We start from the raw sequence: 25,832 nt of genomic DNA, 5'->3' as shown, positions 1-25,832 counted from the left end.
AAATATGGCTTATGATCCTCTATGAAAAATTGTGCAGATTAAATGACTCAGTAATTGTTGCAAATCATTTTAAAATGCTCATTAGCAGGCTCTGCAACTTGATTGGGTCAGCTTTAAAATGAGCCAACTCTATAAAGAGAGTAGCAGATATTTTCCTGATCTGCATCTTTTAAGAGAGAGGCGTGTGGTTGCTGCCCCTCAAGGAAGCTGTCTGAAGTGAATGCTGTCGTGAGGACATGTCTGGCACAGGGCAGGACACTAATGTGATGTGTGCTCAAGAGGAGAACAAAAAAAGGGCGAGGGAGAGTAGCAAAGTCACACCCCGCGGCCTGGCCGTGCTAACCTAAGCAAGAGAAAAATGCTTCAAGTCTTCTATCTGGATGCACAAACTGAATGGTGACATGGCACGTATAACCTTTAGGGAGATAACGGCAAGGGCCAGAGCCGAGCCCCAGAAAGGCCTGAGATGAAAGGGAAGAGGAACATGTCTGTAATTAAAGAGATGCCTTTAAGCCTGGTCTATACATCCAGCTGGTTTTCAAGGAACAAGCTCTGCAGTCTCTAAGAATCTGCCAGCAACTTTGGCAGCAATGAGAAATAATGAGGCAGAAACCATTTGATACCCTTTTCTTTCTTTTCCTTTCTTTCCATTCTCTTCTTTCCTTCTTTTTTTTTTATTCCTTCTTTCTCTTATCTTGTGATCTTTTCTCCCTTCCTCTTTCCCTCTCTCTTTGGGAAGGAGCCAAGTATTCTCCTGCAGAATATTCTTCTGAACACACACTCTGGCAGTCCATGTCATTGGTAGGTATGGAAATCAGTGAGGGAGTTAGACAGGAGGTGAAACCATTTTCAAAAATTAATAAGGTTTAAATGGGTTGGTAACATAGCTTCAAAATACATAAAGCATAAATTGACAGACCTTAAAGGAGAAATAGATAAATCCACAAACATAGATATTTTAACAATTTTAAAACACTATTCTAAATAACTGGTGTAATTAGATGCAAAAGGTTTAGATAAAATATTAGCCAACTGAACCAGTGGCTTATAAATAAGATCACACATCATGAACCTAATGAAAGGCTAATTTAGCGTGAAATAAATCAGTGCTGGATATAAAATCAATATGTTAAAAATTCAGGGCTTCCTTGGTAGTGCAGTGGTTAAGAATCCGCCTGCCAATACAGGGACACGAGTTCGAGCCCTGGTCTGGGAAGATCCCACATGCCGCGGAGCAACTAAGTCCGTGTGCCACAACTACTGAGCCTGCGCGCTAGAGCCCATGCTCCACAAGAGAAGCCACCGCAATGAGAAGCCCGCGCACCGCAACGAAGAGTAGCCCCTGCTCGCCGCAACTAGAGAAAGCCGGTGCGCAGCAAGGAAGACCCAATGCAGCCAAAAATAAAATAAATAAATTTATTTTTAAAAATTCAATTGTATCTCTATGTAACAGCAATAATCAGAAAATTAAGCTTTAAAATTATGGCATTTATAATAACATCAAAGAAAACATTAAATTTCTAGTAAAAAAAATAAAGAGGTGCAAGATTTCTACACTGAAAACTACAAGATATTAAGAGAAATTAAAGACGACTTAGATAAATAAAGACAATTCTGGGAAGATATCAACTCTACCAAAATTAATCTATAAATTCTATAAATTTCCCAGACGGTTAAAAAAATCAATGAAGTAGCTTTTTGCTCTCAGACATCTCTGGCTAAGCCGTTCCCTTTAGCACAGAAAAGTCGTGGGTGCTTAGACAAACTGTGGGTGTGCTGGTGTGGAGCTGACAGTTCCTTCCCTGTGACAGGCAGGGAATGTGCTTAGTTTTGTGTTTAATTTTAATTTTTCACTCCCAGCAAATTTGAGAGGATTTCATTGGGACCAAGCTTCTCCTTGCCTTCATAAGACAATGCAAGAAAAAAAATTGTAGAGTTTCTTCTCCAGATATTATCATCTACAAGGTCTTTTTTTCCCCCTAGCATGGTAATAATGTCACAGTAATTATTTAGTCACACCTAGTAAAATGTGACTTGGGCTGACTCTGCCATGGCTTGTGATGGTGCAGAACAAAGCACTGCGAAGTGTCCATCACAGGGGAGGCAGACCTTGCTGCCCCTGGATTATAGTGTCCACATCTCTTGGGTACATCCCAGGAGCATGAGTCCTCAGTAAGCTGCCAGTGAACAACCAGGTTCTCTCCTCACTCATCCAGATTGAACACATGCCTGGGAAGATGTCAAGTAATTGTTTACTGAAATAACGTAAGGAAAAAATTGCCCAGGGACTTAGTTTACTTTTGTAACTGCTTTAGTCATTATTATCTGGAGATGAGAGCTATATGCTGTGAGGGAGAGATGGGCGATCTTTTTCTACCCATATTAACCGAGTTACTCTTTGATCCTGGCCTTTCCCCCTTTGGGACGTGGTTTTCTCCTCTGTAAGACATAAACGAGGTCATCTTAGGCCAAACAGCAGTGAGAGAACATGAGGGCTATGAGGGCTCACTTGTAGCCAAGGGATTATGTCAGCAACGCAAAATATTTAGAGCCTATCTGCGGAGAGTTTTGGACAATGAGGGAGTTTGAAGACAAGAATAAGCATTTCCATGTCAGCACAACAAAATGTCCCTCTTAGAACTTTGAAATGGAGATGATGTTTACAGAGAAAGTGTCTTCTGGCTTTCTGAGAAGAAAACTAGATACACATTTAAAAAATACTTTCCCTGGATTTAGATGGCAACCTCACTTTCATATAAAAGAGGCTGAGAGCAGGAAGGCTGCCCACTCAAAAGAGCATATTCAGAGGAAGAAGAAAACATTTCTGAAGGGATGTGTAAAGCAGGCCTGCTGGGGCAGGTTTCCATTCAAAGGGATCTTTGCAGGGTTTTAAAACAATCCTACAGGAGCTGCATTAGGGGCTGGCAGGTCACTGATGAAATGCCAAGCCCTGAGTCCTCTCCCAGTGCAGGCAATGCCTGGGACTCAGGGTGCCATGTCAGAGCCCAGACTGAGCAGGAGATTCATAATGAAAACGCTCCCTCATCTCTGGGTTGTTACCAAACCTCTCTTCAGCCTCCTTTGACGTGGGTAATGCTCGCTCCAGAAGTGAAACTGAATCAGCCTTTGGTGAAACGCATCCATTCTCCATGTAACTTAAACTTGGTTGTTAGCCTGGACGCTTTCACTCAGGGCTGCTCTCTTCAGGACCACTTGAGGTTTTAGCAAGACCAAAGAATTAGTTCCCCTCACTGCCTCTCAGTATGCGTTTAGTTCTCATGCAAGAGAATTTCAGGTCTTGTGAGCCTTCGGGGTATCCAAAATTATTTTGCTTCTCGATTGTAAATGCAGAGGGAAGTTATTGCTGGATTTTCCCCCATCTGGGTTAACCAAACCCAAGTTGATGAACTTCATGGTACAAACCTAGAACCTCCTTTTCCTTTTGACCTGGCTAACCCAGGAGAAAGGAGAACTCATCTTTCTGCCTGAGCAGTTTTGCCTTCAACACAAAATCCTTTCCAGGATCTCCATAGGTGCCTGGAGACCTAACATAATTGGCTGTGTTGGAGACATCCAGAATATAAACATAAGAAACACTACACCCCTCCCTGGGTCGTGCCCTGTGCCTGGAGTGAGAGTATTGGAGCCAAATGCTCAGGTTCATCTTGACTAGACCTGCCTACCTGGGAGTGTGGTTTACCCACACAAAGCTGAGTGATCCCTCAATGGGCCACTTGAAGCCTGAGCAGTAATGTGAAAACTCACGCAGGTAATCATGTAGAGCCCCAAATTCAGCAAAAAGACTGCCGGAGAGGAACTGGGCGCTAGCCTGAGATTAGTCACCAGGCAGACCTCCCCTTCATGCAGGCTGTCTGGTAGAGTCTGAGCCACCAAGTTAAGAGCTGAGCATGGGCTGAGTGGCGGTGGCGTGCGGGACCCCCGAGCAGCCTGCATTCTGGTTGCGTATTCACTTTTCTGCTACTCAATGGAAAAGGCAAAGCCTGTCCATTAAAGTATTCATCCCCGCCTCCTTCAGTCTTGCAGCCTCTGAAGGAGGAGGTGACTTATGCCATGCGTGGTGACAAATGCTTATTCCAGTCATTTCACCACCATTGTGACTCTGAGAGCTCAACAAACTGGTTTGAAGGAAAAGAACCTTTGGACTGCAAGACATTTTGCTTTTGCTCACAAAGTCTAAGTTCTAACAAGTGCTTATGGTGACTTTGGCATCACAAGGCGTATGGAATTAATACCACTCCATTTCTAGAGGTCATGCCATCAAATTTGGGCTATAAACAAAATCTAGATACCATCTGCATGTCCATAAATATTGAGGTTAGCTAAAAATAATTGTAGTATATTCATAATGTTGAATACCTGGCAGCCAGAAGAAAAGAATGAGGTGGATTTTTAAGAACTAATGTGAAAGATGTAACAATATATTAAGTACAAAAGGCAAGTTATAGACCAATACGTATACTGTGATTCCTCTTATGTTTAAAAAAAATGTATCTGTATGTACATATGTTTGATATGTGTAGAAATTTTTAAAAAATCTCCAGTGGAAAACGAGTAGTCAATGGGTGGCCCACAATAAGTACAGAAATTGAGAGTGTTTAGAAATGTTACAGCAATTTGATATTTTCACTGCATCCAAGTGTGTGATCTGTTGAACTTAAACTTTTTTTGGATGGGTTTGTATTTTGTATGCCTTTGGGTGCTTTTTTGTAATTGTTCTAGTAATTCATTTTTATTGTATTTTACAAAAGTACTGGTCCATAAGGATTGGAGATAAGGAAAATTTATTCCTTTACCTCAGAACATCTGGGGAACACTGTTCTAGGAATGTGAGCAAGAAATCCTACTTACACTTTTGCTTCACACTTTCCATAGTTATGTATTGTTTGAGTAAAAAATTCAAACCTTGAATTACTTTTATGATTAAACATTTGGAAATGTTTAAATTTGGGTCTAAGAAATTACACCAGGTCCGTGGTCTTATCTAGCAGAACCTTCCTTGACATATTTGTCCTAAAGCCTCAATCATAGCATCTCTCGAGCCTTCCTTATGTTCAGAAATTGCCCAAGCTTCAAAAGAAGCATTTCTTTGGCAGAAAGGCCAAAGGGTTCCAGGAGAAATGGGCAGGCAGTGACCAATCAAGACAGACTGCCTGTATTTTGCAAAAGAAGTTTTCCACATCTATGAACACAGCTGGAGTGAGATCCTCTCTCACAGATGAAAGCACTAGGCTCATGTCTCATTAAAATCTCCTCACGGGATTACAGATCCAAAATCCTCCGGGGAGCCTTGTGAACCACGTAATGTTTCTCGATTTGCATCTTCAATTATGCATCTTTGATTTAGCTGACAGATGTGAAGCAGCGTGCATAGCCAGGCAATCCCCTGGTGGCCACACATGTGCAGAGGAAGGCGGCAAAGAGCCATCTTCCAGCTCCATCTGGCACCGACTTCCAATCACTCAGAACTTCACTTCATCCACCTTCCCAGCCCCCGCCCTCCCCTCCTCTGCCCAGCCCCTGGCATGGATTGGGTGGACACACCCACTTTTTTTCCAGCACCTCTTCCTTTTGGAGAGACTCCCAAAGCAAATGGGAATGGTGTGGCAATCTGAAGGACCACCCCTTTTATTATGGGATGGCACCACCCCAGCATTCCAAAAAGCTTTTCAGTGTAGAAATCAGGCCAAATTCTGGCTCTGTCCCAAGCCATGGCTGCCAGGACCATATAGAGAAACATCTGGCTGGACGGTTGGAAGCTCTTGGCTCAGCTGTGCAGGAAATCCACTTTCAGCCCTGAGTCCCAGGCTCTCATTTGCTGTCCTGGTAGAGAAGCCAGGCCTCTAGATGGAATCCACTTGGTCTCCAGGGAGAGAGGGACAGCTCTGAGGCTGTTACCAGGAACATCAACTGGTAACTCTGTAGCATAGATGTGTTGCCAACCTACGTGGGAGTGGGACACGTAGCGTTCAGTGATCATCACAACAGGGTACTGATAGAGATGGAGAGAAAAGCCCCCCACGTATGTGAGTGTGCCTGTGTGTGCACACATGTGACTCATGGTATTGTTCTATGTGCAAAATGCCCACTTTCTGAATACGGTTTTGGTTTTTCATGATGGGTGGTAACTGAATTCTTCTCAGGTATTACACTGTTGCTTCCTTCAGCGAATAGGAAACTTCCATGCCTATGGCTGGATGAAAACTGTTCAGTGTCAGATTTTCCTAAAAGGGAGTCAGATAGCAGATTTGTCCCCATTCATTATTACTTAATATAAATGGGGTATGTTTTGGACTGTAATTTTCAAGGGTCAAGACTAAATGACATTCTCTATTTTATTTCCTTTTTTTCTCTTTATTTTAGAAATGTAGATAGGAGTTTGCATTATTTTAATTTAAAACTTTTATTTTCCTACACTGTTGTTCCGCCAGCACTTATAGTTTCCATCATAAATACCAGTTTTAAAGTTAACAGTCATGATTATTGAGTGTGTATTTTTAAATTCCATTTCCTCACCCCTTAGCTCACCTGAAAAACATATAATTATTCCTCCTTTGCCACATATTCTGCTACTGGTGATAAGAATTTTTCTGTGAAAATTCTTGAATTCTGTAGGGAGGTATACAAAGAACTAATAGATGGATTAATAATACCTTTGCTATTAAATTTAATTTTTCCTTGCATTTTTCTTGTCTTCCTTTTTCCTGTTTTGGGCACTGTCTTTCTCTCATGTTTTCATACCATCACCTTATGTTACTCTGGAAATTATTTTAAGTGCCCACAGTGTGCATGATGTATGGTGTGGGGCAGTGGACAGACCATGGGTTTCAGGATCAGAAAGCCCTGGACTTCAATCCCATCTTAATTACTTCCTAACTATGAGGATGTGGATAAGTTACTTAGGCTCCAAGAGTCTTTTTTTTCCTGCACCTGTAAATGAAGAGAAAATAAGATTATGTATGTCAAGCAACTCTTGTTAAATCTTATTTCCCTCCCCTTTGATGTACTTAGAACATATTTATCCTTACTCATCCCCCTTTCTTTCTGTCATGGCCTTAAGGAAGTGGAAGAGGGGTAAGTTTACAGCAGCAGGTTGTACGTGTGTGTGTGTGTGTGTGTGTGTGTGTGTGTGTGTGTTACACATATACACAACAGAATGGCATGGATGAAATCAAGCTCAATTGGTCTTTGGTCGCATGAATATAACATGTAGAACAAGGAGGTGATGGTCTCGCTCTCCTATGCCCAGATCAGCCCACATTAAATGTGGATTTTGGTCCAGGGAATCCGAGGTGGATTGATGAGAGGTCAGGGACCCTGTTAGATAAAGAGCTGAAGTGTTTTACTTATGGAAGAGAGGCATCAGGATGCTCAATAACCACGTTCACATATTCTGCAGTTTCTCAAGAGGACTGGCCTTAAACTTATTTTGTGTGGCCTAGGTTAGTCAGGGTTCTCCAGAAAAACAGAATCAGTGGGATGGATGGATGGGTGGATAGATAGATGGATAGACAGATAGATAGTTAGATAGATTTATTATAAGGAATTGGCTCACAAGATTATAGAGGCTGGAAAGTCCAAAACTGCAGAGCTGATGTCCCACTTTGAGTCCAAAGTCTGGAACCAGGAAGAGCTGATGTCTCAGTTTAAAGGCCATCAAGCAGAAGAACTCTCTCTTACTTGGGAAGGGGTCAGCCTTTTGTTCTCTTTAGTCCTTCAACTGATTGAATGAGGCCCGCCCATATAATGGAGGGCAATCCGCTTTACTCAGTCTATTCCTGGCCCAGTCAAGTTACACATAAAATTAACCATCTCACCTGCTGAGTAGAAGCAGCTGAAGGTCACCTGAAAATAGAACTGGGCCCATAGCAGGAGGGCCTCTCTTTCCAACTACAAAATCATCCCAGGATCAGATGGACACTCTGAAAGGATATAGGATCCTGGCATCTAGAGGTGCCTAATCAGAAGCTGGGTGATAACTTGGCAGGGACATTGTAGAGAGAACTCAAACTTCAGAAGAGAGGACTAATGAGTTAAGTTCCCTATAGGGATAAGAATGAATCTAAAGCGCAGGAACTATTTTTAAAATTAGTTTTTAGAACATCCCAAGAGACTACCTTGGAAATCATGGTTTCTTCCATGATTACTTGAAGAGTAAAGCAAAAGCTTATAAACTGCCGCCTTAGATTCTCCCAGGATATAGTGATTTTTTTCCCTAAAGCTCTCCATTTCTAAACATTTCTCTCCCCTTCCAGTAGGTTGTACCTCTTAGCTCAGCAGGTGTCTTCTCAATGAGGCCTTCCCTGGAGAACCGATCAGAATCTGTAGCCTCCTTCCTTTCCATGTAGCAACCAGGTATCCTCCTGTTTTATTTTTTTTTATTGTGGTAAAATACCCACAATATAAAGTTTACCATTTTAACCATATTTAAGTGTACAGTTCAGTGACATTAAGTACATTCACATTGTTGGGCAACCATCACCACCGTCCATCTCCAGAACTCTTTTTATCTTGCAAAACTAAAACTCTGTGCCCATTAAATACTAACTCCCCATTCCCCCCTTCCCCGCAGCCCCGGGCAACTACCCCTCTACTTTCTGTCTCTGTGAATTTGTCTTTCTGTCTTTATGAATTTTTCTATTCTACATACTTCATTTAAGTGGAATCATAGCAATACTTGTCCTTTTGTGTCTGGCTTACTTCGCTTAGCATAATAATGTCTTCAAGATTCATCCATGTTGTCTCATGTATCAGAATTTCCTTCCTTTATAAGGTTGAATTGTATTCCATTGTGTGTATATACTACATTTCGTTTATCCATTCATTTGCTGATGGATATTTGGGCCATGGTAAATAACGCCGCTGTGAACATTGGTATACAGATAGCTGCGCCTCTGCTTGCAGTTCAAGTGGAATTGCTGGCTCATAAGACAAATCTATGGTTAGCTTTTATGAAGAACCACCGTACCATTTTCTGCAGCTTCACCGTTTTACATTCCCATCAGCAATGCACAAAAGTTCCAGTTACTACGCATCCTCCCTAACACTTGTTATTTTCCGGCCTTTTTCATAATAGCCATCCTAATGGGTGTGAAGTGGTATCTCACTGTGGTTTTGATTTGCATTTCTCTAATGATTAGTGGTGTTGATCGGACATCATTTTATTCATCTGTTTTTTTGCCTGTTCATTGTCTGGCTCCCTCAACAGGACACAGGCTCTGTGAGTCTGAGAATTGTGCCTGACCTGTTCACTGCCTTATCTCTAACCCAGAGAGCCGTGACTGGAACGTAACAGACACTCAATTATTTGTTGAATGAATGAAGAGATAGATTTACTAGAGAGAAATATTCAAACTCCATATATGGAATCCAGATTAATCTTCAAGCATTCAACTTTTTGCCTGAGATGATAAGTAAATATAACCTTTCCATGACTCAGTGTTCCTTGAAAAATGGGAGAAAAATATACTTGTGCCTTTCCTGCCTCATGGACAAACTACACAGGTTAATAGAATACTGTGGCTGGATCTCTGTAGCTCATGGACTTGATACTTGACAAAATTTTAGCATGTTTGCTATTTCAATGACCAAATTAAATGTACTGTTGATAATTAGTACTAGGTATATAGTAGGTGCTCAAGAAATACTTGCTGATAAATAAGTAAATGTTCTTGAAAACGGTAACCAAATGGTAACTAAAAATACAGACTGTATGTAAGAAATGTGGAACTCCTTGGAACAAAAGAGCCCCAGACACTTAGTGGCTTTGGTGGGAAGTCTAAGCATCAAGATTAGTGGGTAATTCAGAGGTCATTTTTCTTCAAATAAGTAATTATCTTAGAAGCTAAATCTGTAGCCACACTCCCCATGCAAGACCGCCTCTCTCAAAATCATTCCCCTGCAGAACCCTAGAGAAGCCTGACTTCTTTGTTGGTTCACTCCCTAAAGCATAAGGAAAGCATTTTCCTGTTCTTCAGCTCAGACAGCCATAGGTGTGGTCCTGCTTGCTTTACACCAGGGGCTACTTCCTGTTGTACCTGTTCTGCAAAATGCACGACTATTTAGGAATGAAAGAAAAGTACCCTCATTTGAATTTTGTTCTCATATTCAAACAGTGAAAATGTGCTTCATGCCAACCAGGATTTCTGCTACTCTTGTGGGAGGTGGAATGAAATATTAACCTCTTCTGAAAAGATGTGGGTAAGAAAATAATCTGTTTTTTGCATGTCTCAGTGTTGTTCCTAAATAAACCAAAGAGGAAACCAAGAGGTAGGAACAAAGTACCTCTACCCAGCATGTCTTGGGGGCATGCAATCTGGTCCCCTATTTAGCAGTGACTGATGGTAAGAATACCTGTACCTTCCTGGTCTTGGAGGCCAGGATGGAACACACCTTCAATTAGCAGTCTTTGGCTCAAAGGGTGAGTACATTCTAGACTAGAAAGTGGAGGAAAGTGAGAATAATTTCATGACCTTCCTGGAGGAATTACCTGATAATGGCACTGAGTATTTGGCCTGCTTCCTAACAGATAGACATCTGGGTAAGAGCAGCCCCAGGTCACTAACCTTATAGGGAAGTTGTTTTTTTTTTTTTCTTTCTATTTTTCGATATGCAGTTCCTGGACTTTCCGCATCAGAATTGGGGGTGGTATTAAAAATGCAAATTCCTGAACCTCCACTCAGACCTACCAAATCCAAATTTCTAGAGGTGAGGCACAAGAATCCTATTTTTTTAGGAGGAGGAAAAGTCCTCTCTCAAAAGCCCCCTCAAGTTTTATTGGCTAGAATTAAGTTGCATGCTCATGTCTCATTCTATTACGAGCCAGAAGAATAAGACCAGATGATTTACTCCATCACGCCAGGGCTGGAGAGAGTTCCCTTTCCAGAGCACATGGCGTCAAAGGTGTGAACACTAGAATTAGGTTCTGCCAGCAGGGAGAAGGGATGAGTGGGTTTGGTGGGTAAAAATGCCGTTTGCTATCGTGGCTTGCCAGCTGATGGGGGATAATAACTCACACAAAGTCGAGGCTTCCTCAGTTGCTATTTCTTGAATTCCACTCCTGTGCACTAGATCAAATGCCCAAAACTTTCCTCTTTGATAGCCATTTTGGTGACGTCTAGGTGATTCCAAAGAAACCAGGAAGAATTGACATTTGGTAGGAAAGTGTAAGAGATTGATCTTGGAATAGTTCAAAATGCTAGGTACAACTTTCTATTCACAGCACCATCACACTGGATCAGTGGGAATATAATGCATCTATTCTTTCATTCAACAAGAATTTAGCAAACACCTATTATATGTCAGTTCCCATATTTAGCCAGGGGAATACATCAGTAAATAAAATGGACAAGAACTCCTGCCCTGTCCTCATGGATCTGGCAACAGGCAATAGAAAGCAAGCAGGTAAACTACAAACATGTTTGAAGGGGATAAGTTCTATAAAGAAAAATGAAGCAGGCAGAAAGGATAGGTAGTACTCAGGTGAGGATGTTGCAATTTTAAGTAGAAGAGAGGTGAGGTCAGGCCTCACTGAGAAGGTAACGTTTGTGCAGTTTAAGGAGGTGAGGAGTGAGACAATGGGGACAAGTGGCAGAGAGGATCCCAGGCAAGATGCCTTAAGTGTCAAGGCCCTGGGGTGGGAGCGTGCCTGCTCCAAAGAACGAGAACAAGGTCAGTGGACGGGAGGGCTGTGAACCAAGGAAGGCATCATAGGAGATGAGGGGGAAGGTATGATGCAGTGTGTGGAAGCAGATTGCCTGGGGCTTTTGAAAGGGGTTTGGTTTTGTTCTGAGGGAGATGGGAGGACGATGGCAGGTTGGGAGCAAAGGAGCGATATGATCTGCCTTTCATCTTAACGGGAGTATTCTGTCACTGCTTTGGGAATAGAGCATAGAGAAACTAGTTAGGAGACTAGCACAAAGGTTCAAGTGCAATACGATTAGGGCTTGGGCCAGGGTAATAGAGATGAATACAAGAAAGACAAAACTCAAGTATGCTTTCAAAGTTTCTGGCCTGCGTGCCTGGAAAGATGGACTTACCGTTAAGAGGTTTGGAGAATATTGTGGGTGGAGCAAGTTTGTGGTGGAAGAATCAGGAGTTTCTTTTGAACATGCTAATTATGAGATGCCTCCTAAATATGCAAGTGGAGGTGTTGCGTAGATGACTGGGTGAACTGGAGATGGATGACAGTTAACAGCGTAAGGATGATAATTAAAGTCATATGACTGGATGAAATCACCAGGGAGAGATAGATGAGGTCCAGAAACTGAGCCCTAGGGTTGGCTTCTGCATTGTTTTTCAGATGTCTTGAATTCTATGTAGTTTATCCAACTTGTAGTTTTCTAGAACACTGACTGAAAGAGTTCGTTAGGAAAACAGTTAACCCTTAATTATTCATTGATAATAATGTGGGGTGAAGGAAACAATTTTTCAGAGTGATCTGGAAGACTGTGCACATCCAGAAATCCATAAAGTACAGATAGACTTTGATTTATTAAATCCAGAAAGCTCGGTGACTACCCGTTTATCTTGTGTTTAAATCAATTAACTAAGAACTCAGGTGCTTAAAAAACTGGTGCAGAGGACTTGGATGACAAGAGGGTCTACAAACCCTGGCTCAGCTGTTCTTCCGTTCAAAACCCAGCATTTTAGCCCCTCCCAGAAACCAGGCAGAACCTGGGCCCCAAGCACTGGAGACACAGGCACAGAAGGAGCACTAGAGCCAGGAGGTGGAATGACATTTCTCAGTGACCTGATTCTCTCTCCCTGAGGACACAGGAGTCAAGCACAGCGTTCAAGGGTAGAAGTTTTAGAGTCAAGTAGACTTTCGTTCTTATCACAACTACACCACTTACAAGCTGTTTGACCAGTAGGAAAGTTGCTTAACTTCATGGAGTCTCTTGTCCTTGTCTATGAAATGGAAAGAGTACACTCTATTTCATGTAAAAGTTGAATGAGATAATAGTTGTAAAGCATTAAGCACAATGATTGATGGTTTTCTTTCTAAACTTTCTCTCAGTAATCTCAATTCCAGTAGAAGTCCAAGCTGTTATAATACTGTTCCTTTGGAGCCTAATTTAGTGAATTGAAAGTCTGCTAAATCAGACTGTAATCTGTAACCTACAAAATGCCCTGGTCCAAAGCTTTGTTCTTTGGCAGGGTTGCGACAGTTGTTGAGTTGCATTTAACTCTGGTACCACTAGGGGGCACTTCAAGAAATTAATTTGGAGCCTACTGTAGCAACTGGTGGTCATAAAGAGTTAATACATTTCCAAATGTGACTTATACTTTGGGAGTAGCCTACTTAGTGCACAGCATCTTTGGTCTCAAACATGTATGACTTGGTTGTGGCAGAATTCCACAACGGGGTGTGAATTCCTAAGGCACTGGGTCACACACTTAGGTAAGGTTCCATTTGTAAAGGACATCTCTGAATACTGAGGCTTTCTGCGCCAGCTGTGGTCATATACAGCCCTGCAGCTAGGTCAAGCTATAAAATCAGGCAACTTACAGCAATGTACTAACTCATTTCCATAAGCACTTGTAGAGAGGGCTGGCATAAAAAACATCTCTATTCTGGCAGTAATCTTTTGGAATTAATTTGCTCACCTTTTGTGCCAACAGTTTTTCATGCTAGGTAAACAGCTAACACATGATTGAGCTAGAATTCCAACCCAAGGAGGGTTGCTCCAGAGCACACATTCCACTACATCATATTGCCTTTACTGACAGGTAGAATCAAATGAATATTAAATGCTAGAGGGTGGTGATAAAGAACAGGAGTGGCCATTGTCAAGCAATTTATAGGGACTTCCCTGGTGGTCCAGTGGTTAAGACTCCAATGGTTAAGACTCCATGCTCCCAATACAGGGGGCCCGGGTTCAATCCCTGGTCAGGGAACTAGATCCTGCATCCCGCATGCTGCAACTAAGACCCAGCGCAGCCAAATAAATACATATTTTAAAAAAAAAGCAATTTATAATCTGGATTAAATATGGTAATCACGTGAATAATACATACTCTACTCAGTTAAAAATATACAAGTCATTCAGACTGTTAATATGGATACCAAGTCATATCTATGTATATGGACTATATACATACGTATGCATATGTATAGACATATATGCATAAGTATATACATTTCTTACTTGAATATCAGTGTATTCAATATAATATCTGAGTGTTACCAAGTGCCAAGCACATAGTGTAACATGAAAGGCAACATCTTGGTCAAATATTGCAAGCAGGAGCAATATCAAGATATTTGTCTACATCCCAGAGAAAGCTTCCTGGAGAAAATTAAGGTCTTAGTTGATTTGGGGGACAACAGAACTACTCTATCAACATTTGACCCTAGAAAAAGGTGTTTAGCTTAGTGCTTGGAACAAAATATACTGAAAGAATAAGTGAGTGAATAAATGAATGATGACTTCACAAATGGGGAGGACAGAAATTGGAAACAGAGGAAATACAAAAAAGGGGATTGGTGAGAGGATGGGGGTGACTAGAATGGAGCAAGGAATTTCTTCAGCAGGACTTATTTAGCAGACAGCTGGGAGCTGGCTGGCAAAGGACCTTCTGACTCCACAGTCAGGTCCTTTTTTCCTGGTTTTCGGTCCCAGTCCAAGAAATAGAGTTGTTTTGGTTGCTTTTTTTTTTTTTTTTTTTGAGTCTTTTTCCTCAGAGTTACCATCCACATGAGTGAAAGACTTCCCTTACATGATTCTTACTCCCTAATGGAAACATGTTCATCTTTATAAGCAAGGTAATCTGCTGTAACTGAAAATTACTACACTTTTTGCATGGTCAGTTCTAAATGTGTCTCTTCACTTATAGATTCATGGAGCAATTAACACCACATTCTACCCATATTATTTACCATGTGAGTTGCTTCTCAAATATCTCTTTTGCTTTTTCTTTCCTTAGCGTTTTCCGTCAGGGTTCTGGTTCTTATATCATGCTAATGCCTTCTTTGGGCTGAGCTGTGCAACATCTTTGGTGCGTTGAGCATCCTGCCAACTTTCCAGGGAGTGGAGCCATGGACCTACCTCCTAAATGATACTGACAGCTAAACTAATTTTTTGTATCTTAGAAAATCAAAGTTGTATTTTATTTTAGACACATCAACAAAGTTTAATTGTGGTGGTAAAAGCATACTGAAAGTTCAGTTAAAAAGTATGTTGAGGAAAACTTTAAAGAATTCCTCCGTACAGCATGTAATGAAAGTGGTAGGGTTTGGAGTAACAAATATATCCAAGGTCCATATGCAGAAACTCAATTCAATTAATTCTCTGTAATGAAAAGTAATAACTGTATTGTTTGTTCCTGGAGACCTGATATGAGTTGAAGCAGGGAGAACTTTTGTTAGTTTTATGTTAGAATCTTAGCTGAAATTTTCTTTATGTTGCCCTTTCTTGAAGTTCAGTCGCTGCTTTTAAAAGAAGAACCTGTGTCACTTACTCTCTGTAAGCTGTTTTTCCTCTCCTTTGAAGGATATCTAGTTTTCCCTCTCTCCTTTGCCTAAATGAAAATGGCCCCAAGATGTGTGCAATTTTGAGAACTTCAGATTGCAGATTCTACATAATTCAAATAATAGAACCATGGAACTGCACTCTTTCATTTGGATTCTGTGAGCCGCTAAGACTTGTGGAGTGTAAATGATGTCAGAATTATGCCCTAAAGTTGTAGTGTCAAGGCCAGAATTCTGCCCTGGGATACAGGACCCATCGAGCAATGGGAGCCATACACTCATAGCCCAGGGCTGAGTGCCACCCTCATTGTTTTAATTACAGAGCTACAGCATGTGGGTAAGAAACTTGGATTTGACAACGGCAGAAGAAAGAGGATATTGTATGCCTTCAATCAGCTTTGTATTAGGAGATCCTTAAAGGGAAAATTATGTGAAAGAAAGAAGGAGGAAGAAAACAAACTAGCAAGATCCCTATTTCAATATAATTTGGAGAAAATGACTGATTTGGGTTGGTCATGTTGCCAGAACAGATGACTCAAGGCTTCCAAACAAGAAATGGAAATCAGGAGGATGCCTGAAGCCTGAAAGAAGAACAAATTGTGAAGATATGATTGACTATAAGGATTCAAAATCAACTGTACCAAAGATGAGCTTGGATCATTGCCCAGAACAGAACTGAATGGTAATGTTCATTTAGGTCCTGACTGTTGAAACAAAATAAAATGTAGTAATTGTGCTCTGTTAGGTACACAGACATGTTAATGTTTTCCAATTTCCCCAACTGGGGATCTGGTGTCACTTTCCCTGTTGCTCCTATTTCATGCTTCAGTGATGAGAGTTATTGCTGCTCTGGACTTTTACTGAATGCCAGGTTTTTGGCAAAGAAGTGGGATCCAGGTGAAAACATCCATCTCATGTGAGTGTGCTGCAGGTGGCTTTGAAAATGGCTTTTCAACTTGGAAATCATTTCTTTAATTGCCCTTTTTATGCTTGGATGATGTGCACCTCCATCCTGGTGTGTGATGGTTGCTGGACCCAGGTTATGAATCTCAGCAGTTTGGGCCCCAGAACCCTTCATCTCCAGCAACCAGGGAAAGCCTTGGTTTCCACAGGTAGCAGATGTGTACATTGATCTTTTCCTCCCTTAAGAGGGAAATAATTTATTCACAGTTTCCTCACACTCATTTCTCAGGAATCTATCAGTTGAGTTTTATGATAACCTTTCTGATGGACAACAGGTATGACTCCCCCTAAAGGTCACGTGTGAAGCAGCTGCACTGTTTCCCTTTCTCCTTGGGAGCTGCAAAGAAGAATAGATTCCATGTTGTGGCTCCTAAGGCCAAAACCTTGCTTACCAGCCTAGCAACTTCAGAAATTTCCCGGCCCACCTGTAGGAGCAGTCCAATGCTACAGTACAAATGACTTCCAAACATTTTCTACATACTAAATTAGAAAAATAACAGCAAAACCAACAAGGAGGTGACTCACAGGGGAAAAAAGAGGGGCAGATGGGATTTATCTACTCCTTTTTGGTTTCTTTACCTGAGTCCAATTTTGAGAATGTTAAGCCCTCTCCTTTCTACCCGCTATTTACCACAGAGTCTTCAGATTTCAGTAGCTGACTTAAAGCAGGTAACTTTTTTTCAGCCTTCCAAATGGACTAAAGATGTTGTCAGGTACAAGATATTTCACTAAGGATCTGTCTGGTTTCTTGAGGGGGTCTAAAGTTTGGACCTTAGACAAGGTAACCTACAATTGGTCCCTACTAATGAGAGACAACAGGACGGCTTCTTCCAGGGTTTGTAAATGAACCACCAACTGGAACGCAAAGAAAATTCCACATCTCCTTACTTTGTACAATCAACATTTTTCTACTAGTTGGTGTATGACCTTGGAGCCACCCAATACGTTAAATAGCTTCACACTTTAAAAAGGGGGATGGGGGGAAAATGAGGGGTAAAATTATTTTGCGGGGTTTGGCATAAATCTGTATTTCAAATAAGCTATGTGTGAGCTGCGTCTTTGAGAAGAACACGTGCAGTGCAGTTTTGATCTTCATTTTATAGATGTACATAAGTAATACAAGGCCTGTTTTGATCATACAATTAAAAACAAATGTGATCCAGTATTGTAATACTCTTTGTCACCAATATTCCTGAATAACAACTCTCAATCAGTATGGGAACCATCGTGATCGAATGGCTTTGGAGACCTGGAGCTCCGTCCTCATTTTTGCCTGTGAACTTCTCCACATTCCATCTGCAGGGTGGGGGCTCTTTCACAAGTAATCATCCTAATGGGATAGCGTTTTAATGTGTGATAGGCTCCTGAAAGAAATAATCTAAAAACATTTTCAAAATGTTTTTCACAGTCTCCTTCTAAGTGCTTTGCTTAACATTTAACAACTATCTTCACTATGATTATGATTTAAGAATTACAATTTAAGGGGCTTCCCTGGTGGCGCAGTGGTTGAGAGTCCGCCTGCCGATGCAGGGGACGCGGGTTCGTGCCCCGGTCCGGGAAGATCCCACATGCCACGGAGCAGCTGGGCCCGTGAGCCATGGCCGCTGAGCCTGCGCGTCCGGAGCCTGTGCTCCGCAACGGGAGAGGCCACAACAGTGAGAGGCCCGCATACCGCCAAAAAAAAAAAAAAAAAAAAGAATTACAATTTAAGACTTTTTCAGAAATGGTGGTGTTAAAGCTGTTTGTATCAGAATGCTTTTAGCTGTAGGTTAGCAGAAGATGTAACTGGAAGCAGCTCAAATAGTAAAGGTTTATTTTTAATTTCACATAACCAGAAATCTGGAGGTAGAATGCCAAGATTGGTTCATTGAGCAGCCCAGTGATGTCATCAAGGTCCAGGTCTTATTTGCCTTTGATGGCCATGCTCAACTTGTGGGCAGTGATATCTCACTTGGCCATGGTACACAGGGATCTCATGCAGTGAGGACAACATCTAGTGGAAAAGAGGGGCTTTTCTTCCTATGTGCTCTTTTCCTTAGGCTAGAAATCCAAGACTTGCAGCATGCATCCCTCCCTCTTTGCTGGTACAATGGGCTAGGCTTGGGTCGTATGTCCATGCTCAACCCACTCACTAGTAAGGTAATGGGACCACCATGATAGGTTTGAAGAACTCTGCTTCACCCCCTGGACTGGGGAAGGGGACAGTGAATACCTGCACCTCAAGGAACAAGGAGGGGTGAGGAGGGTATCTGTTAAGTCAACAGCCAAAGGTGCTCCCCGCTGACTTTTTGGATAACAACAGTTTTTATTTTATTAATATTTCTGTGTTTTATTATATTACTGAACTATGCATTGACTTTTCCCCACACTGACAGAATTATCCTGGTGTCTCTCTTAAGGGAAAAACTTTATCCTATGGGGAAAAAAAGTTGATCCTAGGGCCTACTTTTTTTTTCTCATCTGATCCATCTAGAAAATATTTAATAAACAACCCAAAAGTTTTCCCAGGAAATGATCCTGTTCATCTCAGCCCAGATCTATCAGTTGTGCAGGTAGTGTGGTATATTACTTTAAAAGAGAATTGAATGGAAATGGACTAGAAACCTGAGTTTTAATTGCTGCTTCTTCTTCCTCTTAAAATAAGAAATGACAAAATATTTTTGCAACAGAAATAACTTGACTTTTCAAAGGTGTTTGTAAAAATGATTTTATTTTAAGAAAAACTACAATACCTTTACAGCTCAGTGGTCAAGGAAAGAGACTGTGAGGACAGTGGAACTTGATTTGAGTCGCCTGTTCGGTAGTGATAGGCTCACAGGCTTCACCTGCAAAATGAAGAAAATAATTATTGCTACTTCAAAGGATTGTTGTGAGAGTTGGATGAGATTAAATATGTCCATATGCCTTCATATATTTATTCTTAACAGAGTGGCTAGTCCATATTAAGCATTCAACAAATTTGACTATTTTTACTTATAACAATGTCAACAAAAGTCTATACACATCCAAGTTAACATTTTCCTACACAGGATAGTTAAAATCGAGCTCACAACTTTTAGAAGAAACAACTCTGAGAAACGATATATGAGGGCTTCCATACAGTTATACAACAGTTTTATGGGAGGTCTTGCGGTTGGTTCTTGTGTCTCTTCCAAAGAGTTCGCCAGTTGGCTTGATGTGGGTCAAAACTTAAAACCACTGTGGTGGGGCTTCCCTGGTGGCGCAGTGGTTGGGAGTCCGCCTGCCGATGCAGGGGACACGGGTTCGTGCCCCGGTCCGGGAAGATCCCACATGCCGCGGAGCGGCAGGGCGCGTGAGCCATGGCCACTGAGCCTGCGCGTCCGGAGCCTGTGCTCCGCAACAGGAGAGGCCACAGCAGTGAGAGGCCCGTGTACTGCAAAAAAAAAAACCCAAAAAAACAAGAAAAAACAAACCACTGTGGTGGTTTTACTGTCTTTCCAGTAGACATTAGAATCTCACTTTCCATTCATTCAGGGAGTCGACTGAATGTCCTAGGAAGTAAGCGGGATAAAGCATGTTGATATGGGTGTCACAAATCTCTTAACTTCCCTGCTTATTGTCCTGGTAAGCTATATGCTCTGTATTTCAAGCCAAAATTACATGAACACAGACAAAATTGGCAGAATGAACAGTGCATGTGAGTACAAACATTAGTTCTTTAGCCAAAAAGAAAGTATCTTCTTCATAAAACATTACAAGTCCTTTTGGTTTTTTAGAATCTGTATATCATACTTTACATTAGGAAAGCTTCCAGTAATTATCTAATCAAGTCAGAAAAATATGTCATCAGCTTGAGGCCTTACCCACGTTCTCTTGCTCACATTTTTAAAAAAATTTTGTTGAAGTATAGTTGATTTACATTTACAATGTTGTATTAATTTCTGCCGTACAGCATAGCGATTCAGTTATGCATATATCAATATATATTTGTTTTCATATTCTTTTCCTTTCTGGTTTATCACAGGATATTGAATATAGTTCCCTTTGCTATACAGTAGCCCCTTGTTGTTTATCCGTCCTATAAATAGTAGTTTGCTAATCGCAAGCTCCCAGTTCTTCTCTCCCTCACCCCCTCTCCCCCTTGGCAACCACAAGTCCATTCTCTGCCTATGAGTCTGTTTCTGTTTCATAGATATGTTCGTGTCATATTTTAGATTCCACATATCAGTGATATATGGTATTTGTCTTTCTCCTTCTGACTTACTTCGCTTAGTATGATAATCTCTAGGTCCATACATGTAGCTGCAAACAGCATTATTTCATTCTTTTTTATAGCTGAGTAGTACTCCATTGTACATATATACCACATCTTCTTTATCCATTCATCTGTCGTTGGACATTTAGGTTATTTCCATGCCTTGGCTATTATAAATAGTGCTTCTACGAACATAGGGGTGCATGTATCTTTTCGAATTATAGCTTTGTCTGGGCATATGCCCAGGAGTGGGATTGCTGGATCATACGGCAACTCTATTTTTAGTTGTTTGAGGAACCTCATACTGTTTTCCATAATAACTCCACCAATTTACATTCCCACCAACAGTGTAAGAGGGCTCCCTTTTCTTCACACCCTCTCTAACACTTATTATTTGTAGACTTCTTAATTATGTCCATTCTGACTGGTGTGAGGTGGTACCTTATTGTAGTTTAGATTTGCATTCTTGATCACATTTTGGGTGTGACTCTTTGGATTGGCCGAAGTGCTACTCTTACCTGACCGAACGCTTTTCATGGGAGAGGGCGTGGTACGGAGGTACAGCAGCAGCCACTTTGGCTGTAGGGACCAATTTCCTGATCCGGGACTTTGGGTTGTAAGTACATAAAGGAATTTATTATAAATGTTACTGGGTATCTCAAAGGATCAAAAGCAAAGGGAAATGTCAGTATTTAAGAAGGGTCACGGTGTAACTAGGCTTAAAGAAATCCTGTCAGCGGGATCACACTCACAGTACCAGAACTTCTCTATCTTTCTTCTTTGTTTCCCTGAACGATGGCTTCCTTCTTTCTTATCACTGCAGATTGACAGAAAACATGACTGCTGTTGATATTCTAGCTTTATATCTTAGAGCTTCAGCCACACAGAGTGAGGCTGACCTTTTCAATTCCAATTCCAAAATCCTGGAGAAAAGCACTGCTTGGGTCAGATTAGCTGGGGCACAGAGGCAGAAAATCACTTGGATCCATGTAGCGAGATGCCCAGTCAACCACTGCCTACAAGCAGTATCATATTGTACTAATACGTTGGTTCCAGTGGTTTAAAAAAAATTGGGTGGGGCAATTCTCAGCAGAAGAGGTGCCAGCCTGGCTATTCCATAGTTGCCCGATATTGCATGGATATACTGTAAAAATAATGCAAGGAAGTACATAGTTCTAGCTTCCCATTTGCCAGCAAATGCTGCCCATGGTCCTTGAGAATCTCCCTTTAAAGCTCTTCATTCCTCATTAGAGAGTTCAGGTTGGTGGGATGGCTGGAGCTGGTGGGGGAGGGGAAGATGATTGCACATGAAAGGAGCAGAGCAGAGAGTGGAGAAAGAGGACGCATCAAGGAAGCATCGCCAACATGAAGCAGAGGGCTCTGGACCTCCCAGCTCTTTTCAGATTAAATCCTTATGGCTCTCCCAGCTGCCTTTCTTCCCTCCTGCCTTACACCTCTTTTTAATATTTTCTCTCATCATTTTTAAAATGAAGACCTTCTGTGTTGCTTATAAGACTTCTTGTCCTCCTCCAGAGAAGCAGTGCTCCACGTTAGGCAAAAGTTCAAAGTAATGCAGAGTTTGTCTCTTCAGAAAAGTGCTTTCCCATGTCTTCTTGTTCTTTTTCTTAGAATAACAAAATCTGAGGATTGGAGTAAACCAAGCTTGAGGTCCCTCAAATCCTTCCATTGCCGTGTATGTCCATTTCTGGCATCCATGATGAGTGGCCATCCAGACCGCTTGACCACATACCAGAAGGAACTCACACTCTTCAAGAGAGTCCATTCTATCTTCAGATAGTTCAGATTATTAGAAGTACTTCCTCGTATTAAGCTCCCACTGAGCCAAAAATGTGTCTTTCCTTGTTGCTTGAACCTGTTGGTCCTAGTTCTACCACCTGGAAACAAACAGAAAAGTCTAATCTCTTTCCTACATGCTCATTTTTCAAAAGATCCATCATGTTCCTCATGTTTGTCCCTAAGCTCTTTCTTCTCCAGGCTGAGCAACTGTTCGTCCTATATCTGTTCTCCGTTGTATGGGATTTCAAGTACCTCTATTAATCAGGACACTCTGTCCTAAAAGCTTTACTTACTTAAATGTTCTTCTTTGTTTCCCCCCTATACCCAGACATACTCTTCCAGATGTGAAAAAATCAGCCCAAGAAAAACAGAACTAATAATGTCTTTTATTATAAATATAGAACTTCTATTCAGGAAAATCACATTTATCTTTTAGGAAGACCAAACCTATGCTTAGTCACTCTCATGCTGAAAATTATATAATAATTAATTTATAATGAAATTTAAATGACAAAGAGTATTTAAGTTTTACAAGTGAATTTCAGGCATCAGTAGTTGGAATGGAAAGGAGGTGGGGGGAATTCATGAATTCCCATAGTTCTTCAAAGCAGATTCTGCTTTACTTCCTATATACAAATGCTAGTACTATTCATTAGGTCGAAAATAGTGGGCAAAATAAGACCACATCAGGGGATCATTTAATTCCTTTCTTCCTCTTCATAAAATCCATAATCTTAACAAATATTTGTGTCCTGGTTACATACACATGTGTGCACACCCACATGCTGTGGAGCGGCTGGGCCCTTGAGCCATGGCCGCTGAGCCTGCGCGTCCGGAGCCTGTGCTCCGCAACGGGAGAGGCCACAGCTGTGGGAGGCCCGCGTGCTGCAAAAAAAAAAAAAAAAAAAAAGAGGTCACCATGTTGGATTGGGTGGCACAGTGGGTTAATCTGAATAAATTCTTAACGTTATTGTTCCAGAAGCTCAGCTAGAAGCAGAACCCAAATAAGGGAGATGGAGTGAAGTTTGATGGGTCAATCAGAGAAGCTCCAGCTTTCTCTAGGATATTAAATGTATATCCTAAAATAGGAACACGTTGAGTCCTGCCTTTATCTGTAGCCACTTATGGGTTCACCAGGGAAACTGATTATCTCAGAAAATGATGCAGAATATTCTCTTCTGTTGAAATATTTTCAGGTTTAAATGAGGGTATAGCATATATATATGTAAAGATTCCAGGACAGACAAATATAAAATTTTGAATCTTAAATTTTAATGAGAAGTGGTGACTTTTTATAAAACTTATCATAAGCATATGGCACTCATTCTTTTTTTTCCTAAAAGTGTCTGAATATGTAACCATGAGTCCCTCAATATTGGCAACAATAGCTGTCCCATGCCCTGTGAGATTGCATATCAGCAGGGGAGTTTGACATTTCTTCTGTCAGCAGCGTATGTCCCTGTAATTAGCCCTCCCTGACCTCCTTCCATCTCCACCAAGGAAGTTAAAAAAATTATGACTAATTCAGGACAGAGCTGGGAGCCCTAGTTCCACAGCCATAGAGTTTGTTAGTTCCCCTGTGTTAGTAAACCTAAAATTGAGGTTTTCATCTCCTGGTTAGCCTCAGAAGTTTCAGTCTAGTGGGCTTAGGTATAGCACTAACCTCATTTGGTGATCACAGGGAGGAAATGCAAGACGGTAGACAGCTTGAGGCTACTACCAACCACACAACTGGAAAAATAAATTCAAGATTCCTTAGATTAAGGAGGGCTGACTTTAGCTTTAAGGTACAACTCATGATTATGTTTAGCAACTTACCTAAGGGGTTCCAGTCTCAGTATCATTTATTCCTCTTCTGAATGTCATAGTAGATATCATAATCTCTTCACTTTAGAATTAAAACAAAGGAAGATTTCACGACTGATGTGCTACATTGAAATTGGGAATACTTTAAGATTAGTTGCTTCATCCATAAACAACAGCACAATCACCTGTTTCCTAATTCCCTTACTTATATAAATCTTTTTATTTCTCCAATAGGTTGTTCGGTTTTTACAAGGGAATTCTGCCACCCATCTTGGCTGAAACACCAAAAAGAGCAGTGAAGGTAAACATTGTATGCCTTCCCACCAACTGAAAATAGACTGTAGTAAGAGCTTCAGCATCAACACATCCCACCATAAATGATGGGACATTAATGGAAATTAAACATAAAATACTAAAACTTCTAAAATTTTTAAAAATCTTAAATTTTTTAAATTGTAACAATTTTTATCATAATTAGACTTGGTCAGTCTCTCAAATATTGCTATGTTGATTTGTGGATTATTTTTTTCCAGGTAAAGGCATTCCCTTCTAATGGGGAAATTATACAAAAAGCACAGTGGTGAATGAAATTCATGTAATCAAACCACAGCAGCCACAAAAGAGCTTGGACTTTTTCTCAAGGCAATTCATAACTTTGCCTTTGGAGCAATAATTATTAAAGAAAGAGAGAGGGAGAGGAGAGGAGAGAGGCGAGGTAGAAAAGCCTTTCTCCTTAAATCATTCTCATTTTATGAACAGAGCACACTAAGACATTATATTTCTTTGTGTATGATTCTCATATAGCACATTTATTTGGTGTGCTAACTTCATTTTTCCCCCTGGTCTCCTCTGTTAAAATTCTCTATTCTGGTTTTCACAAAATCATTACTTCCACTACACTCATTTCCATTCTTTTTTTTTTTAACATCTTTATTGGAGTATAATTGCTTTACAATGGTGTGTTAGTTTCTGCTGTATAACAAAGTGATTCAGCAATATGTACACATATTATCTCCTCCCTCTTGCGTCTCCCTCCTACCCTCCCTATCCCGCCCCTCTAGGTGGTCACCGAGCTGATCTCCCTGTGCTATGCGGCTTCTGCATAATCTTACAACTATGGACATTTATGTACTACCTGCTGGTTCAGTATCTGGATAAGAACATGGAGATCTAGCAGGACCTCTGGGGAGAAAGAACTAAATCTGATCGTGCTTTTATAAGTTCTTTCAGACAAAAGTCCTGATCCCAGTGGCTCTGACTGGCATTGCCCCTCCCCCCACACCACTGACATCACCAAATATGGCTTTGTCTTTCCATAATAAGGATAACATAAACTTAGACTGAAAGACTTCCTTTCCAGCTAATGACATAAAGTTTTTTTCACATACATTACTCAATTTGTGTTCCCAACATTCCTGAAAGGTAAGAAAAACAGCTTATATACTTATATCAGTTAATTAAGAGGGTGACTGAGTTAAAAATTATGATTAAAAAAACCCAACATATATACACAGACACCAGACTTTTACATCCTGTGAAAATGGTGATTTAATAGGATTT

General features: G+C 41.0%; 1 protein-coding gene across 2 annotated transcripts in view; it reads left to right on the top strand.

The window, feature by feature from the left end:
* Positions 1 to 25,832, top strand: part of SLC25A21 (solute carrier family 25 member 21) — a 534,325-nt gene that overhangs the window by 435,539 nt on the left and 72,954 nt on the right. For both annotated transcript variants that reach the window (XM_004269980.3, XM_033428396.2), the window contains one exon: positions 24,507 to 24,573. In XM_004269980.3, coding sequence (XP_004270028.1) covers positions 24,507 to 24,573 — 67 coding nt within the window. The remainder of the gene's footprint in view (positions 1 to 24,506; positions 24,574 to 25,832) is intronic.

Source organism: Orcinus orca, chromosome 2 (assembly GCF_937001465.1).
Source record: "Orcinus orca chromosome 2, mOrcOrc1.1, whole genome shotgun sequence".
NCBI classification, from domain to species: Eukaryota; Metazoa; Chordata; class Mammalia; order Artiodactyla; family Delphinidae; genus Orcinus; species Orcinus orca.
The sequence above is the reverse complement of the archived record's forward strand: the minus strand, read 5'-3'. Positions and strand labels throughout refer to the sequence as shown.